The sequence below is a fragment of the Anopheles maculipalpis genome, chromosome 2RL (assembly GCF_943734695.1).
Source record: "Anopheles maculipalpis chromosome 2RL, idAnoMacuDA_375_x, whole genome shotgun sequence".
Classification (NCBI taxonomy): Eukaryota; Metazoa; Arthropoda; class Insecta; order Diptera; family Culicidae; genus Anopheles; species Anopheles maculipalpis.
In genome coordinates this window covers 43,501,471-43,518,142 of record NC_064871.1, presented here as the reverse complement: position 1 = coordinate 43,518,142, position 16,672 = coordinate 43,501,471, and the positions used below count along the sequence as shown (strand labels likewise).

At 43.8% G+C, this 16,672-nt stretch overlaps 6 protein-coding genes across 6 annotated transcripts in view; 2 read left to right on the top strand and 4 right to left on the bottom strand.

Annotated features, from left to right (window-relative positions):
• The window catches only part of LOC126558023 (glycine receptor subunit alpha-3), a 61,245-nt gene extending 48,003 nt beyond the window's left edge, over positions 1-13,242 (bottom strand). The window contains exons 1-4 of the mRNA XM_050213956.1: positions 13,166-13,242; positions 12,631-13,085; positions 12,329-12,564; positions 11,680-12,265 (exon numbers count right to left, since the gene is read on the bottom strand). Coding sequence (XP_050069913.1) covers positions 11,705-12,265; positions 12,329-12,564; positions 12,631-13,085; positions 13,166-13,242 — 1,329 coding nt within the window. The 3' untranslated portion in view covers positions 11,680-11,704. The remainder of the gene's footprint in view (positions 1-11,679; positions 12,266-12,328; positions 12,565-12,630; positions 13,086-13,165) is intronic.
• LOC126557814 (fumarate hydratase, mitochondrial-like) overlaps positions 1-16,672 on the top strand; it is a 269,371-nt gene that overhangs the window by 123,751 nt on the left and 128,948 nt on the right. The window lies entirely within an intron of this gene.
• The window catches only part of LOC126556895 (centromere protein J), a 190,017-nt gene that overhangs the window by 104,468 nt on the left and 68,877 nt on the right, over positions 1-16,672 (bottom strand). The window lies entirely within an intron of this gene.
• The window catches only part of LOC126556580 (fatty acid synthase-like), a 187,281-nt gene that overhangs the window by 110,394 nt on the left and 60,215 nt on the right, over positions 1-16,672 (top strand). The gene's annotated exons all lie outside the window — the stretch shown is intronic.
• On the bottom strand, positions 2,398-3,886 carry LOC126559819 (gustatory and odorant receptor 24). The gene is made up of 3 exons (XM_050215992.1): positions 3,661-3,886; positions 2,568-3,613; positions 2,398-2,505 (listed from the first exon to the last, which is right to left on the bottom strand). The coding sequence occupies exons 1-3, from the start codon at positions 3,884-3,886 to the stop codon at positions 2,398-2,400; spliced, it is 1,380 nt and encodes a 459-aa protein (XP_050071949.1).
• Positions 8,872-10,130, bottom strand: LOC126558293 (hsp90 co-chaperone Cdc37). The gene is made up of 2 exons (XM_050214285.1): positions 10,064-10,130; positions 8,872-9,990 (listed from the first exon to the last, which is right to left on the bottom strand). The coding sequence occupies exons 1-2, from the start codon at positions 10,094-10,096 to the stop codon at positions 8,872-8,874; spliced, it is 1,152 nt and encodes a 383-aa protein (XP_050070242.1). The 5' UTR covers positions 10,097-10,130.

Genomic DNA, 16,672 nt, shown 5'->3' with positions numbered 1-16,672 from the left:
CCGGTCGCCACCACGCTGCGGGCTATTTTAGCGTAATTTTCACATGGAAATTGCAACTTCAACACTTACCCACCTACTACGTGATAGTCGGTATCGGATGGAGGGGATCAGGTGTTGGACATATTTAGCAGATGGTACCGCAAATTCGTATCCCAAACAGGGCTGGAATTCCATCCATCCAGCTGAAAATGAACTTCAAAACATAAACAACCGCAAGGAAGTCGTTCCCAGCACATGTAAGTGGATACCGTGAGTTTATCATTGACCGGCTACTAATCCGTTACCAAACAACACCTTTGAAGGTAAAAAATGGCACCTGTCATCAACTCTGAACACGAGGCGGAACTGAAAGAGAGAGAGAAAAAAACGATTCCCAACGTCTATGGGCAGGTACGTAGGAACGGCATTGGGTGCTTATGTTTAGACTGTAAAATGATACATTTTTCTGGTCTGATATCTTTATTATAAATTGGCGGCTCAGTGCTGGTATCAAATCCCATTCAGACCCATTATCTCGTTCCCTAGACCTGCTATTCAGCTAGACTGATGAGCTAGGGTTATCAGTTTTCTTTTTGACGGCTTATGAGTAGCCTCCAAGCAGTGACCAGGATAGTGTATTTATCAAACCAAGGCCTAAGGCTGTAAAAACGTAGTTTAGGCCATGTTGACATGTAAGATATTCTAAAAATTAGTTTGTAATTACTAAACAATGCAGTTTTGAATGTTCCTAAACGCTCCACGGCCGCTTAACTTATGTCTAAACTAGATTCCTTTAGTCCACATCCTCTGTTGCTCCAAAAACTGTCTGATTTAGGTCTCGATAATTCCCTTATCCCTTGGCTGTTTTCCTTTCTTAGTGATTGTACCAATCTTGTTAAACATTTCAACAACTTTGTCTACTATTTTCCCTCCGAAGCTGCAGTACCTCAAGGAAGTGTCCTTAGTCCCCTGTTGTTTGTTCTGTCTTACCCTCCGTCTGTTATTTGTGCAATGCTGATGACCTAAAAATATTCCTCCCTATTACTTCCTCACCCGACTGTATCTCTCTTGAACTAATGCTAGATCATTTCTTCTCATAGTGTGTTTGTAATTTCCTTACCTTATGACCCGAGAAATGTAATGTAGTTTCGGTTACCCGGTCCCGAATTCCATAATATTTTTGATTCGAAGTGTTTCGATTTTCTTTATTCAAGGACCTTTATTGAAGTCTGAATTGATTGTGACCTCTCTTTTCACCCTCATGTCGATTTCGTTGTTGGCACAGCTCCTTGATGGCCCAGAATCCTTCGTACATTAAATTCCTCGTTTGTTTGATTGATCCTCGTGTAATTTGTTTGACTTCCATCCTTCCCTATCCCCCTATCGCGCTCGTCGTCGATCCTCTCTCATTATTTCTTCTCCCCCTCCATAATTTCCTACTGTCAAATTAAGTTAAGCTCTTAATGTCTTAGTCGTAAGCTTGTTTGAGCTTGTTGTAGTTGTTGTTTGAGCAGCGTTAGTGCAGATAAACTTTAAATAAATCAAGTAAATAAATTTAAAAAAAAGTCAATTGATAAAGCCAACACATCACGCTGGTTTAAAAGATGTATTGCAAAAATCAGTTTCCGGATTAAAATTTGGTCCGTCTTTCATTTCAAATTTCTTGACGATGATGTCTGAACTAATGTCGAGTTATCGAAAATCAGTAGGAAAGAATTGAACATATTAGCGAATTTAATTTACTAAACTCATCGGAAAATTTGTAAAATAACAATTCAAAATAGCAGAAAAAAAACGTTGCAAATCGTTAGAAGAATTCCGAGACCTTTTGGGGTCGCAGAAGAAGAAGAATTTTGTAATTTGGATGACATCGATCATTCCACTTGCGACTTGTCTGTTAGCTAAGAAATTAGAAATCAATTTAAAAGCTTAGCACGTGCACATGTCCGCTTGTCGTAAGGTGCACTGGGTAGTAGTGCTGGTGCAGTTGAAAGTCGACAATTCACCCACCCATCGTTTGCCGATTTTTATCAGCCACCTATACCATTTTCAGAACCGAATTTAAACGGACGCTACCTTTCGGGTGACAGAGTACGTCGTAAAAGTATATTGCGGTTAATGTGCATGGCTACTCGTACCATTTCCATATTGCAGTTATGAAAATCGGATGAGGACCACCAAGTAGTGTGGCGAAAATGTGACAGTGATCGCTACAAGCAAGGTAAGCAAGGTAGGATATTGAGCTGGTGGAGTGTAAAGAATGACTCAGCAGAGAGAGGCACTGCCACCAAACAACATTCGAAAGTTCGAATTTATTCAGAAATTTTGAAACACTTCCTGTTAAATACTATAATAAGCCAATGATTTTCGTCTTCAAGCAACAATTCTCCAAAGACGGACAAACAAACTGTTGGCATCCTAAGTGTGGGACGTGTTGCTATGCATCAGCATAGCACTGGGCTCATCCGGAATGCTGATCTGGAACTGGAGCAGCACCACCAAGTACGTCACCATGGTCGCGAGCAGCTGTAAATAGTAAATCTGTTTGCTTTTATTCAACGGCAGCACAAATCCTGCAACAAGCTTACCGATTTGAAAAGCGTCCGATTAACGTCGAAAAACCCACCAAGATTAATGCTGGATGGATTCATCTCGGTTGCCCGTAGAAACATATTGATCTCCGTCTGTGCGTCCGTGTTCATCCAGCTCAGCTCAACCATTAGCAGCTTCTTCTGAAAGTTGGTGCGCACATTAAACGATGCATAGTGTGCCTCGTCGCAGATGTAAAACAGTAACCCAACGCTACAGAACGCAGTCACCGCCAGCCCAATATCCTTCACACCGAATCCGTCCGAAATTTGCGACATCAGCCCATAGATCGAGAGCGTTATGATGAAGAACAGATACAAGCAGATAAACGTGAAGGTGTAACAGGTGGAAAAGCCCGTATCACGTGCCAGTTTGCTCAGCCGCAACCACAACGATCGATACTCGGACACCTTGGCAGCAGGGCCGACGTGGCGCAGGGCTCGCTGAAAATCTTCTGCCAGGATCTTCGCCGTAATGCTGAGCGTTTCGCACGCCAAATACCAGTACCCGCCCATCATGTAGGTGATCGTGTCAAGCACACAGTACGGAATGACCTGCAGCAGCTTAAAGTCCACCATCGTCACATGCGTGATGGCAACCGAGAGCGAGCAAAGGATCGGCAGCAAGATGGCAACCACCTGCGCCTTGGTACGGAGCTTCAGCTCCAACGCACGGCCGGAAGTTTTCCGGTACACCGTTTCGAAATCGACCCACCCATTCACCACCGAAACCACTTTGCGCGTTTCGTACCACATCAGCGGTATGATCAGGAGCGGCAGGATGTTCACGATAAACAGATACGCAATGACGGACTCCTCGAAGCGTCCCTCGAGCGTCCGCACGATCTCGATGCGATTGAGCAGGATGAAGGCGATGTAGACGGTGAGCAGCAGGAAAAACATCACACAGTACACCATGGCGGGTGAGGCCAGGATGAAGGCGGTCTCGCCCGATGCAAGACGCGTGTACGGAAACACTCCAATAGCACGCAACACCAAGTAGATCGGTTTCGAGCTCTCGTACACCATGTTCTGCGGAGAAGAGAAGATGTGCGTTAAGAGGAATGCGTCTCCGGTGTCAGCAACCTCACCGTTTGGTTGGTGGCGGCCGTAGTCACAAACGCTTCCTTCGGTGTTAGCGGTGGGAAACCAACCCGATTGTTAAATAGGGCCGCATTCCGTCTGCCCTGTCCGGACGTGTTGACGATCGCCGTATCGTCGGGGATTGGCTTCACGTCCAGGAACACGTTACGATTTCGCTTCGGTTCGTGCATCGTACCCTCGAAACGCATCGTTTCCGAGTTGAAGAAGAGACTCATTGCCAGTCGGAGCTAACTGAAGCAAAAAAAATGGAGAATGGTTCTTGTTCCGATTGTGCTGACGTTTTGCAAGGAACTGCTGCTTCCAACACATCTTGATTATCATTTACTAGCGAGGTTCTTCTAGTTCATGCAGTATCTCCTTCCTGAAGGTTAATGGATAATCGATGGCATGACTTTTACTTCCAGCACGGAGGAAGGATCAATTATTCAGTGTAAACAAACGCATCAAACGCCTTCTCCGTGTTTCTCCAGTTAGATACTCAGGTGTTCCCTCTTACCATTCTGCATAGATTAATTTTATCAAACTGGTGCATGCATGAAATTTTAGGTCCTAATTTCATTCATTCAAGGGCTGTCAATAGCTGCAGCAACCTTTAGATAATGTAGTATTTTTGGATTTTTACGTAGAGGATATTTCAACCCAATTTACTCGACCCTATCTGTACAGTCGGCCAAAGTGGTAGTAATTCTTAAATGCCATATTAATGTTTGTGTCGCGAAGTAGTTTGGTAGGTGTTTTGATTTATTCCGCATGAAAACGATTTTATTGCGAGAGATAAAGTTCATCAGGCGGGTGTTGGTAGATGTTTTGGAGGATACGGCTACGTTAATTGCACCCAAAACGAGCTGGTTAAGTTGTAAACTTTAAAGACAACGCTTGTAGAAAGTTTTGCATTTGCATTTCCTTGAGCAATCGTCAGTTTCATCAAATCACCACCGGACTAGACGTTGGACAGGATGGATCCGGATCTGCAGTGAGGGTTGACTACTCAACTACGTGTCATCAGCAAGTATAGTAAGCCATTAGATGGCTAGAGTGCCTTAGAGAAGGTCGTTAAGCCAAGACAAAGCTTACTTAGTCCTACGAGCAGGGGATGCGAACCGGATGGGGTTTGGCATCCATTCATATAAGGATCTTGCACCGCTATCAGTTGTTGTTGGGCTGTATAATTAAATAGTTTCAAATTGCAGCCGGTGTGACAGTGGCGGATTTAGCCTTGCGGAAGTCCTAAACGGTGTGAAAATTGGCGAGCCCCCTCTGTGTCATTGAATCTATGTGCGGTAAGTATCTGATTTTGGCTACCCATGTGAAGCCAGGTGAGTGATTTTAAGCTAATTTACTTTACGCTTATTAGCTTTTCAAATAAAAAAATTAAAAAAAAAATTGTTTAATAAAATGACTCAAAAAAAATATTTACAATAACAAAGGTCAGCCATAAGTTGCCTGTATTTTTGAACGCGTTTTAAAATCGTTACATGTGCCGAAAAACATATTTTCCGGGAGCGGTTCGTGGAGAAGGATGCCGAAATGGAAGAAAGATGGAGGAAATTCGCATCCAACGTGGCTGAAAGATACATCCAATGGTATGCAAAACATCCCGATCAAACCAGGAATGACCGAATTATCGCTGATTTTCCACGGAAATGCTACTGTTTTCCGCAATAACCAGATGAGTGAATGGTGGATGGACCATAGACGCATTCATCCCGGTCGGACCAAAACTGAGCGAGTTATGACGGGAATACTGGGTTTTTCCTCCATAACTGGGTGAGGGGGTGAAAGGATCGGGTTTTGGTGTTCTGCAAAAAGAGGCATGCCTTAAAGATTAATCCAACGTTAGGTCATTCATCCCGATCGGGCAAAAAATGAGCGAGTTATGGCCGATTTTCCACAGAAATGCACCGTTTATCCTCAATAAGTAGGTGAGATTCAAAAGATATTTAAAGAAAGAAACAAAACGGAGAATAAAAAACTGAATATTTTAAACCACACTTAAAATGGAAAAATATTTGTCATGACGGAAAGAAAAATATTTTTGGTCACTTATTAAACTTGCATTTGCTACCTCCTCGCCTGGTATGATCTCCTGTTGCTTCTGGTCGAATTTTGCCGCATAAAAATGTGCTTGCTTTTGGCATAAATTTGCCTTCCAGGAGCGACTGGTAGTAACAGGAGAACATCCAAACTAAGAGGTAGCTTGGTCAGATTTGCTGCGCTGCTTACTACTTTGACAAATAGAGGACGCCACATAACAAAGTATGAAATGTTTCAGATTTTCGTTGGTGCTTAGCATATTGACAAATAGAGGACGCCACCGTCAGATGAGAGAACATGAAACTTTTTGCCAGCAAAACGTCATCTATTTGCGAAAGTACTAAGCACAATAGAAATTTTGACACATTTCACACCTAAAATATAGCGCCCTCTATTTGTCAAGGTAGTAAGCGCTGCAGCAAATCTGAACCTGCTACATCCTAGTTTGGATGCGCTCTTGTTACTACCAAGCGGTTTTGGTGAGAAATTTGTGCAAAAATCCGAAAATTTTGATGCGGCAAAATTCGACCAGGAGAAACAGGAGAGCATGAATCCGAGAAGGAAGCTGGTATCTCCCGAAATTTTCCAAATCCAAACCAGTTAAAATCCGAACTCAGTTTTAAAATCCAGGATCAAAATGCACCGATTTTCAACGGGAATACTGGGCTTTTCCTCAATAACAATAACTAATTCCTCAAACTGAGCGACTTATCGCCGATTTTCCACGGGAATGCTGCTAGCGAAATTTTCCGGTAGTTTGTGGAAAATCTCCCTTAGTTGCCTTTAATATACAAAAACAAGTTGAGGAGCTCTTTTTAAAAGATTTTTAAGGAAAGAAACAAAAATGAGATGGAATAACTTAAAATTGAAGAAAAAGTTTAAATTGTGCCGGAAAAATAATTGTGTTGTTTGAAAGAACATATTTTCCAGTCCGTTTTTAAAATTTACGTTTGCTACCTCCTCGGATTCATGGTCTCCTGTTACTCCTGGTCGAATTTTGCCGCATAAAATTGGCTCGGTTTTGGCCGAAAACTGATTTTGGAAATTTTCGGCCCACACGAGCTACCTCCTCCAAAGCATGCTCTCCTGTTACTACCAGTCGCTCCCAGTGGCAGATTTTCGGCCAAAACCGAGCCAAGTTTATGCGGCAAAATTCGACCAGGAGTAACAGGAGAGCATACCAGGCGAGGAGGTAGCAAATGGAAATTTTAAAAACGGACTGGAAAATAATTTCTTTCCGACAAGACAAATATTTTTCCGCCAAAATTTAAACTTTTTCTTAAATTTTAAGTTATTCCATCTCATTTTTGTTTCTTTCCTTAAAATTCTTTTAAAAAGAGCTCCTCAACTTGTTTTTGTATTTTAAAGGCAACTAAGGGGGATTTTCCACAAATTACCGGAAAATTTCGCCAGCAGCATTCCCGTGGAAAATCGACGATAACTCGCTCAGTTTTGGTCCGATCGGGTTAAATGACCTACCCATGGATGCGTCTTTGAACCACGCCTCTTTTTACAGAACACCTCAACCCGATCCCTCCACCCCCTCACCCAGTTTTTGAGGAAAAACAGTACATTCGCGTGGAAAATCGGCCATATCTCGCTCAGTTTTGGTCCGATCGTGGTGAATGACCTACCGTTGGATGCGTCTATGGTCCGTCCACCTATTTGCAGAATACCTCAATCCCGATCCCTCCACCCCCTCGCTTAGTTATTGAGGAAAAACCCAGAAAGTTATCGACAACTCGCTCAGTTTTGGTCCGATCGGAGTGAATGACCTATCGTTGGATGCGTCTTTGAGTCACGCCTCTTTTTGCAGAACACCCCAACCCGATCTCTCCACCCCCTTACCCAGTTTTTGAGGAAAAACAGTGCATTCGCGTGGAAAATCAGCCATAACTTGCTCAGTTTTGGTACGGTTGGGATGAATAGCTTGCCGTTGGATGTGTCTTTGAGTCACACTTTTTTAACAGAACACCCCATCCCGATCCCTACACCCCCTCGATCAGTTATGGAGGAAAAACCCAGCATTCCCGTAATAAGTCGGCGATAACTCTCTCAGTTTTATTCCGATCGGAGTGAATGACCTACCGTTGGATGCGTCTGTGGTAGGTCCACCCTTTTGCAGAACACTTCATCCCGATCCCTCCACCCCCTCACCAAGTTATTGAGTAAAAAAAATGCATTACCGTGGAAATCAGCGATAACTCGGCCATTCCTGGTCCGATCAGAGCGTACAGCGTACCAATTAACGCGTCTTTGGACCGCGCATCCTTCTTTGGAACACCCCTTCCCGATCCCTCCATCCCCTTCCCTTTTATTGCGAAAAACCCGTATCATTCTCGCGGAAAATCTTTTTGTAGAACTCGATCATCTCGATTCCTCCACCCTCGGGCATTGCTGTAGACAAACTGAAAACCCTGTAGATCTCCATCGTACGATCGGGAGCCTTACACGAGACGACTAACGAGATGTTAGGTGGATCAAAGGCGAGGCTCATGCCCGTTTCATAACTGCTTTTGCGCGGAGGGCGGTTAATCATTCTAAGACTAAAGGGGTTTTCTAGCCGGCGAGGGACCCCTGGCAGCCTACAACTACGCCCATAGATTAAACCGCCACTGCTCCAACTAGGCGTTCTCAGATAATTTCTTTCTTGGGAACACAATAACAATCCTTGCACGTGTTTTACGGGAAAGTAAACATTCTTACGAAAAAAAAATACGTTTAACTAGTTAATATGATAGGCGCATGGATGACGACGGATGGGCATTAATACATAATTCTACGCATTGAGTGTTTTACACGGATAGGATCCAGCAGGCCAAGTACGAGGCTTAAATATTGAAAGCTTTCGACACACAGGTATGACCTCAAAGGGATCAGGTACGATCTGAAAGAACTAAACGGTTTAGTTAGGCTGGCATGGCTTTTATATGGTCGTGTGAAACTAAAGCTGTACTATATACTTAAAATGATTTTTCGCAGTTACGCTCACATTGATCACACACGTTCCTCTTTCTCTCACTATATTTGCGACGCACGTGCGTTAATTTTACTTTTGTTGGCCTTACAATTTTGGGAGTGATTTTGTTTTGTTCTCTGCATCGGAATACTAAATCTGCCGGATCCTGTAGGTGAGTCGTTCTGTGGCGTTTTAGGTGTATCTCCCCTACTCCTTCTTCTCGTCCGCCTCCGTCAGATTCGTATCTTTGCTTTTGCTTTTCACCTCTACATACACCGGTTCCTGCCCTTCACCTTCCACACCCGAACCGGATATGGCAGCAGCGGCACTCTTCGCATCTGGCACCCACAGTCCCGAATCTATACAACGCTGCAGATGCTGGCGGGCTTCTTCTGGTGGTAGTTTGGCCATCGCTTCCTGCAACATTCCAATATCGCGCGTCTCAAAGCACTTCTGAAGCTCCTCGGGCAACGATTCAAACACCTCGACCGGATCCAATCCCCCCGGACCGAGCCGCGCTTTACGCTCTTCCTCCTCCTGCTCCTCCAGTAGCTTCTGCAGTTTCTCCTGCGCTCGCTTACGGATACGCTCCTTGAACGCTTCGATTTCGCCCAGAAACTGGTTCTTGTACTCCGCTTCCGCTTCCTGTATGCGCTGGAAGAAGGACGCGACGCATGCTCGCGGATCTACCTCGAGTTGCTTCGAAATGTCCAAAATGTACTGCATGCAAATGCACTGGTGCGCCACGTGTGCCATCAGTTCATGCTTTTCCTGCATCTCCAGCTCGATGCACCAAATGACCAGATAGTTGGGCGTATCCTCACACACCAGATGATGGTTTTCCTGCAGGAACTTCTTCGAATCGTCGTACTTCCGCAGCATGCCGAACTGCTTCACCTGCTTCTCGTACTTCTTGATAAACTCCCGCAGGTTCATCTCCTTCTGCTCGTCGGTGAGTTCCTCCTCCTTCCGATTGATTGCACTCTTGTTGATGACCGTCTTGGCAAAGCCCGGCTTACTGATGGTGTCCACGTTCCACGGTTGCATCTTTTCCTTCTTGCGCAGTTCTTCCTCTTCCTTTCGCACGCGCTCCTGCTCCCGTTCCAGGTCGTCGATGATTTTCTTCAGCTCGTCCAGATTGCCTTCCTTGCGCTGTAGCTTTTCCTTTGCCTCCTGCAGCTTTTCCACCGTCGTTTTCTTCTTCTTCTCTATCGTTTCCTTCTTTTTCTCTTGCTCCTGCATCCGCTCGACACGGGCCTGATGCCGCCAGCGGAACAGCGAAGGCGTGTCGATGTTTGGATGCGTGTCGTCTTCATCGTCCGAGATCTAGAAAATGTCAGTAATAAAGGAAACACACAGGATAAACAATCCCGTACGAGAACCTTGCATCGTTACATACCTCAATATCCTTCCATTTGCTGTAATCCACCATTGTTCTGCGTTTGTAGTAGGTTCCTGCACTGCTGCACAACTAACACGCAATCGAAACTGGAATTCGTTTAGCGTTTCTTATCGTATTTTCACTGCAATTGTTTCAATTTAACCGCTATCCGCTTGGAACGATTACTTTTTCTCGAAGTCTATTGTTTTTCTATCGCGTCGTTTTGACAGTTGGCGTTTTGTTTCTAGATGTTTCTCCCGTACTGTTGACATCGCTACCCAGTTAGCAAATGCATGTGTACCGGTGCGCCTTAACAACAGCTCAATAACTCACTTGTTCAGCGTTTGTGAAGCCTCGTCAGTATTAGATTAGCGAGGAAATGCTGGTTTAAGTAAAAAAAAAAAGAGTTAATTCCAGGAATCAAATCAATTCTTTGAAATTTTGTGTCACTGAGGGTATAGGGGGTTGCTTAATCAACGATAGAATTATAATAGTAGACACAAGGGAGTAAACAGAGCTGCGGAGAAGCATTTGGTCATAGTGTTCCGTCGGATCCGCTTGAGGTTTTGAAATTATTTTACAGTTCCTCATCGATGTTTAAAGTTTGATGTTTTCCTTGGCCTGCCGCCTATAAGCAGCTATCAGTGAAACGTGCATTGATAGGACAAACTAACCAGCTACGCATAAAATAAACTTTCGACATTGTTGTGCCACAGGAGAAGAAGACAAATAAGAAAATTTCGTCTGTGCTGCAAGGATCGGTGATACAATATTTTTGTAACCTGGGTATGAACTAAGGAATTTTTGAAAATTTATTCAAAAAAGGCTGTTGGATAGGCGCAAATTCCATTTTAACATTCTGGCACCCAAATATACTGCAAAATCAATAGCCAAAAAAGTACATTGAAAACAAAACCAATACGCACACCCATTTTATTAAGAGCTTTAAACTCTTCTAACTTTTATTGACTGTGAAACTATTTGTAGCGTATTACTTTCATTAAGTTTACCAATTAACTATCAATTAACTGTTGCTGTTTGTTAGAATTGTTATTCTTCTGTTTCACTTCCTCACTTTCTACACATTATTACGTTATTGGCATTACATGCTAAAACCGCTTACATAAGAAAGCATGCAGTAGAACCGACCGATGGGGTTGGAATGGTTTACAAACTATTTCGCAACTAGGGCATTTGCCATCATTCATCATTCTCTCTGTCTCTCTATGCGTAGATTACACATAAATAATTGTTTATGATTTAAAGATTGATTGTTTGCTTAAGTGTAACAATTGCACTGGCGCCATCATACTATACTCTCAATAAATTACAACTGGCCTGAATGTTTAAATTCGAAACCATCTCTTACCGTCATATCCGACCCTGCGCTAAACTCTTCCGGTTCGCGCCAAACCGCTCTCGACGCTTTGCATTTGAAATCGTTATAGTGGAGGCGTACGGTGTTTTTGTATAATTTACAAATTTTTCGTCTCAATTTTCTTGTGGGGGTGTACTGTTTTTTTTTTTTTTTTGTCGGTTCTAAATCTAATCTAATTATTAACATTTTCCTGTTTCCGTACACGGTAGAAGAACCAAAATAAACTCAAAGCAAAGACTGTCCCGTTGCCATGCACATAGCCTACTAACCATTGCACGTGTTTAAATATACTCGTAGAACATGATCCAGTACGTGACGTTAAGTAGCGTAAACAGAAATGGGAAAAATATGCGCGAAAACCGATCGATGTTGATCGCACGCTTGAGCCGCATCTGGGCTGGCGTTAGCTTCGGTATGGCCGAGGCCGGTTTACTCGGTGGTGGTGGAATCGTTTGGATGTGCGGCACCGGTGATAGCAGCAGTGTGCTTTCCTGCCGCTGAAACGTGGTGATCGGGATCTCGTGCGTATGCTCGTGCGACTTACTGTTGCGTTTCCCATTTTTGGCGGTAAAATCGAAAAACTTGTCCATCTTGGGTGGATGAGGTTTCGGTGTGGGAGGATCGGAATCACCCAGCACAATGTTTACCAGACAGTACTCCATCAGTGCCATAAACACGAACACGGTGCAGACGGACATGAACGCATCGACCGCTTTAAGGTAGGACACCGGCGGTAAAGATGCTTGCGATTTAGCGTGCTGGGTGCTGAGTGTGAGCAGGGATGTTACGCCGAGTGTTACGCGGGCCGGAGCAGCTTCCGGTTTAATCCAGAACGAAACCCACTGGAGGAAACGAGGAAGATCAACAATCGATTAAAGTGATCAAAACGTGCCAAGTCAACTTACCGACATAATGACGATCAAGCAGGTCGGAATGTAGGTGTGGAATAGGTAATACCCGAGACGTCGCTTCAACACAAACACCACCTCGAGACAGGTGAAGTTACCAGTCGAATAGACCTGGGTGCAATCGGCTGTATAGTTCTTCACCAACGCCAACTGTGGCAGCTCGATATGCTCGTCCACAACCAACGGTACCTCCTCGTCCCACTGGAAAACCATGTCGTCGGTCGTGTGGGACACTGTGTGGGAAAAAGCAAGCGATCAGCGATAATCCTTGAAATCCTTCTGTGTCCTGCCAAACTTACAACTCTCCATCTGCAGCTTACACTCCTGCGTGTCGTGCGGATAGATCAGAAAGTTCATCGCACAGGACAGCTTCAGCGTCAGCTTTACCATGTACAGGATCGTTTTGTCCTTGTACAGCCACATGTAGTGGTTCGGGATGGTCATCGTCTGGAACGTGACGGATTTTGCATTCTTGAAGAACGAATCCGGGCGCCACATATTCTTCAACCAGTCCACCTCCAGCAACCGATACTCGGACGTCATGTTTTCCGGCAATCGTAGCCGATGATCTTTCCACGTCTGCGCGAAAAAGATGTCGGCCGCATAGGTCATCGAGTTTTCGTCGATCGAATCCAACCCCATCACGGTCACGTGGAACGCGACGCTCGTCGGCTGGCCATCCTTTTTCGGTGGTCGCATCTTATCGTACAGTTTGGGGTCTTCGGGCAAGATTTCGTTAAAGGTAAGGCTGGTTCTGATGTGCGAAAATGGTATTAAATTTGTATGTATTTTGCAGGCTTTGCAGAAAATCTATGTACACAGAAGCTTACTTACTGATACTCGCCATTGATTTCTCGAATGCATTGTGCCACTATCACCAGCAGTCCGCTTATCGCATACTGCACTAGCATGTCCTTTTGTTTGTATATTCGGGTTTCCTACACGCGAAAGAAGAGACAAGCAAAGAGAGCATCATAATTTTTTGAAGTAACGTTACATCCACGAAACCTAAAGCAAACAGCAGACAAAAATATAAAAAAGCATGAACAGGGATGTGTCCCCTTTATGTGCGCCCGCACCAGAGATTAAGCTCTGTTCTTTGTAGGTTCGATGTAATCGTTTTGCATGGCAGCGGCATCGGAAGATCAACCCGTGCATCACGAGCGGAAACAATTGCCATCAGGGCAAACAATAAGCCATACAAAAACGGGCCACACTGGGCCTGGTATTATCCCTTTTTTCCGTGTCCTTTTTCTTTCCTAAAAGAAAATCCTCCACTAACATGGTACAGGGCGGAAATAACCGATTAACGTCATAACTAGTGGTATACCACGCTACACGCCATCATCTAGCCACACAACCTGTATGCATGATGGTTTCCAGTTTTCCTTCGTCCAAATACCGCACCGAACCCAGGACGACCATCATCCGGGCCTGTTCGTTCGGCTGAAGATGCCACTTGATGTCCCCTTCCTTCTCGCTCCCTATCGTGCGCCCTGTGCGCCATTGCTGAACCTATTATCGGGTAACGGTAGCAAGACTTCCACCCCCGGGTGAAGAGCTTTTTCGCTAAAGCGGATCATAATGAATCATACACAGAGCAGCAGCTTCGATGGCTATTGGAGCGATGTCGGCGGCAATGGGCATTATGCCACCTTCGCACCGTCCAACAAACCACTCCACCGCACCATTGGCAAGAACAATGGCAAGAGCACGGTGCCCTTCCCAAAAGCAGAAGCAGCTGTGCGTTGACAAGTGCACACACAAGCACCGGTCACACCGGGAAGCGGAACAAGAAAGTCGTTGTCAGCGATTTTTACACTGGTACACACACCACCGTTTACCGGTACATCTCCCTTGAGCCCATCGGTCCCTCAGCACTAAAGATAGTGTCACGATAATCGCGAATGCAAACGATTCTCCGTGCCCGGGGATGCTGCTCTCGTCCTCTCTTCTCTCACATGCTTAATTTTCTTGCAGGTCGTACTGAAGCACATGGCTACACAGTGTGGTGGTGGTAAGGGGTAGCGTAATCATGCCCTTCCCGCCCTTTTTTTACCACACACGGACAGAACACGACACAAAACACATGTTCGAGACCCTCTCAATAAAAGGGCCTTTAAATCGTCGCCCAGGACACTGGCAGATCGCTGGAAGGATGAAAAAGACGTGTATGGGATTCCTATTTTTATAATTACTTCAAATCGTTGGCACAATGCGGTTCCTGAAGCACTTGCAGTGAGAGTATTGGGAGTCATTTTTATCGTTTTTTTTTCTTGCGCCCACAAACGCAAAGGTCAGATGTTTAATGTGTAGAGGGAGAAAGGTGAGTGGAGCAGTTTTACATTAATAGTGTGAGTAAGGTGAAGATAAACTTAATACAATGAAAATAAAAATAATGTAATGAAAAATATGTTTAAAAACTAAAGCAAATAATTGGCAATAATATTAAGAGAAGATTCTTAAAATTGCCGTATTATCTTCCCTGAATAATACATTACGTCGTGATGGATTACCAACGCCTGGATGGATTACAAAGATTATAAACGCCATGTATGCAATTCTTCGATCCCTTTCGTTCGTCAACTTTTCTTTAATCTTATTCTCTATTATTGCTTTTCTTTTGTGCACTACAAGCTCCTGGCTTTATTGAGTCTTGAGATTTAGTCTTTAATCTGGTTTCAACACGCGTTTGATGCTTGGCGGGTGATAATGAACAATATTTCCGCATTATTCAACTTCTAGTTTAGTGCCTCTTAAATTCCTCACGTAACAAAAATCTGAACACGAGGATTCCCTTAGCACGACAATCCCAATTGGATGAGGAGACCCCTTGGCGACTAGTGCTTAGGAGTCACATCTAGCATGACTTGGCTTATGAGTAACCCTGAATGATACTAGTCAACGCTGTTGTGCAAAGTGTCAATGATAGTGACAGTGACCATCAATAAAATAAGACCACCAGCTATTGCACACCAAGACTGCGGGCCACGAAAGGTTTCAAAATCTGAATTTTAAGATATCATGAGTGTTTTTCGAAATTTGCTCACTTTGAAATCACTTTTTGAGGTCCTGGCACATACACAACCTACCTACACAGGGCAGTGGAAAAAAGGCTGAAGTTGTAGTATTAAATTTTTTCGACAGTTTCGCATCGTTTTCAACAGTTTGACGCGGAGCCTTTAGGTAAGAATGAGATTGAATTTTCAACGAATTTACGATTTTTTTTGTTGTAAAATTTTATTGAATATTTTGGGACCTTGTTCTTGTGATTGTGTGAAGCATTAATTCAATTATTTAGTTGCTTTTTTTTATTCCGGTGAAAATATGGCTAAACCACATACGACCATTCTTCTATAAGATCATTCATCAATTTTAAATTTATAACAGAAAAATAAGTTATTCTTTATTTTTGGGCGTCCCCTCTTTACTCAACTCGAATGGTTAGGTGGATAACATGGACTATTGTAATGGACTAATAAAAATGGATCGAAAAACTTTCCAAATTATTTCAGGTTTTTTATTACTACATCATCATTGATGAGCTTTTGGACATAAACAAGGATGCTTTAGATAGTTTAGTTGCTGATGATCATTCTACCAAATTTAGCTGCTTTTTTAAAAAGCGGACATAAAAGAGATCGTATCTTATCTACTCTGGCAAAGGTCTTAAAATGTAGTTACTTCAAAAGATCGGTCATATTAATTGAAACACTGACATGGGACACACTTAATCACACATTTAATAACTGAAAATCTTCATCAAATTTTAAAAACTTTTAAAAAAATATTTTAAATACTCACTTCGGTGTGAAGCAGAAACAATGTTATCCTTTAGGTTATCCTTTTCCACGTTCGTGGGATGTTCTCGTCAGCAAACTAATATCACGCTAGCACACTTCCACACCACTTTGACTTAACGGACAACGTTCACACGGGGCAGGGTTTAAACGGACAACGGACAGACAACAGTGAAACCCCCGGCGTTCATTATCTGCACATTGCAATACATTTCTCACATGGATTACCGATACATCGATTCCACCACCAGCAGCAGCACAACCATCGATCACCGATCATTAGCAAGTAGCGTTGTTCAACTACTAGCGTGTTACCCAAGCAAGCGGATGTATAGCAGACAGCGAAACGCTTAGTAAACAGTTACTAACCGTTGGAGAGCCTCCACCAACTTTGAACTGACAGAACAGGGCGAAGGTGGCACGATCACTCACGAACGGGATAAAACGTTGAACTGAACCATTTTGCTGCACTCGGTCGCTCTTAAATAGATTTCTAAAGGACATCCACCACCCACCGTCACACCAGCTCCGACTTGCCCCC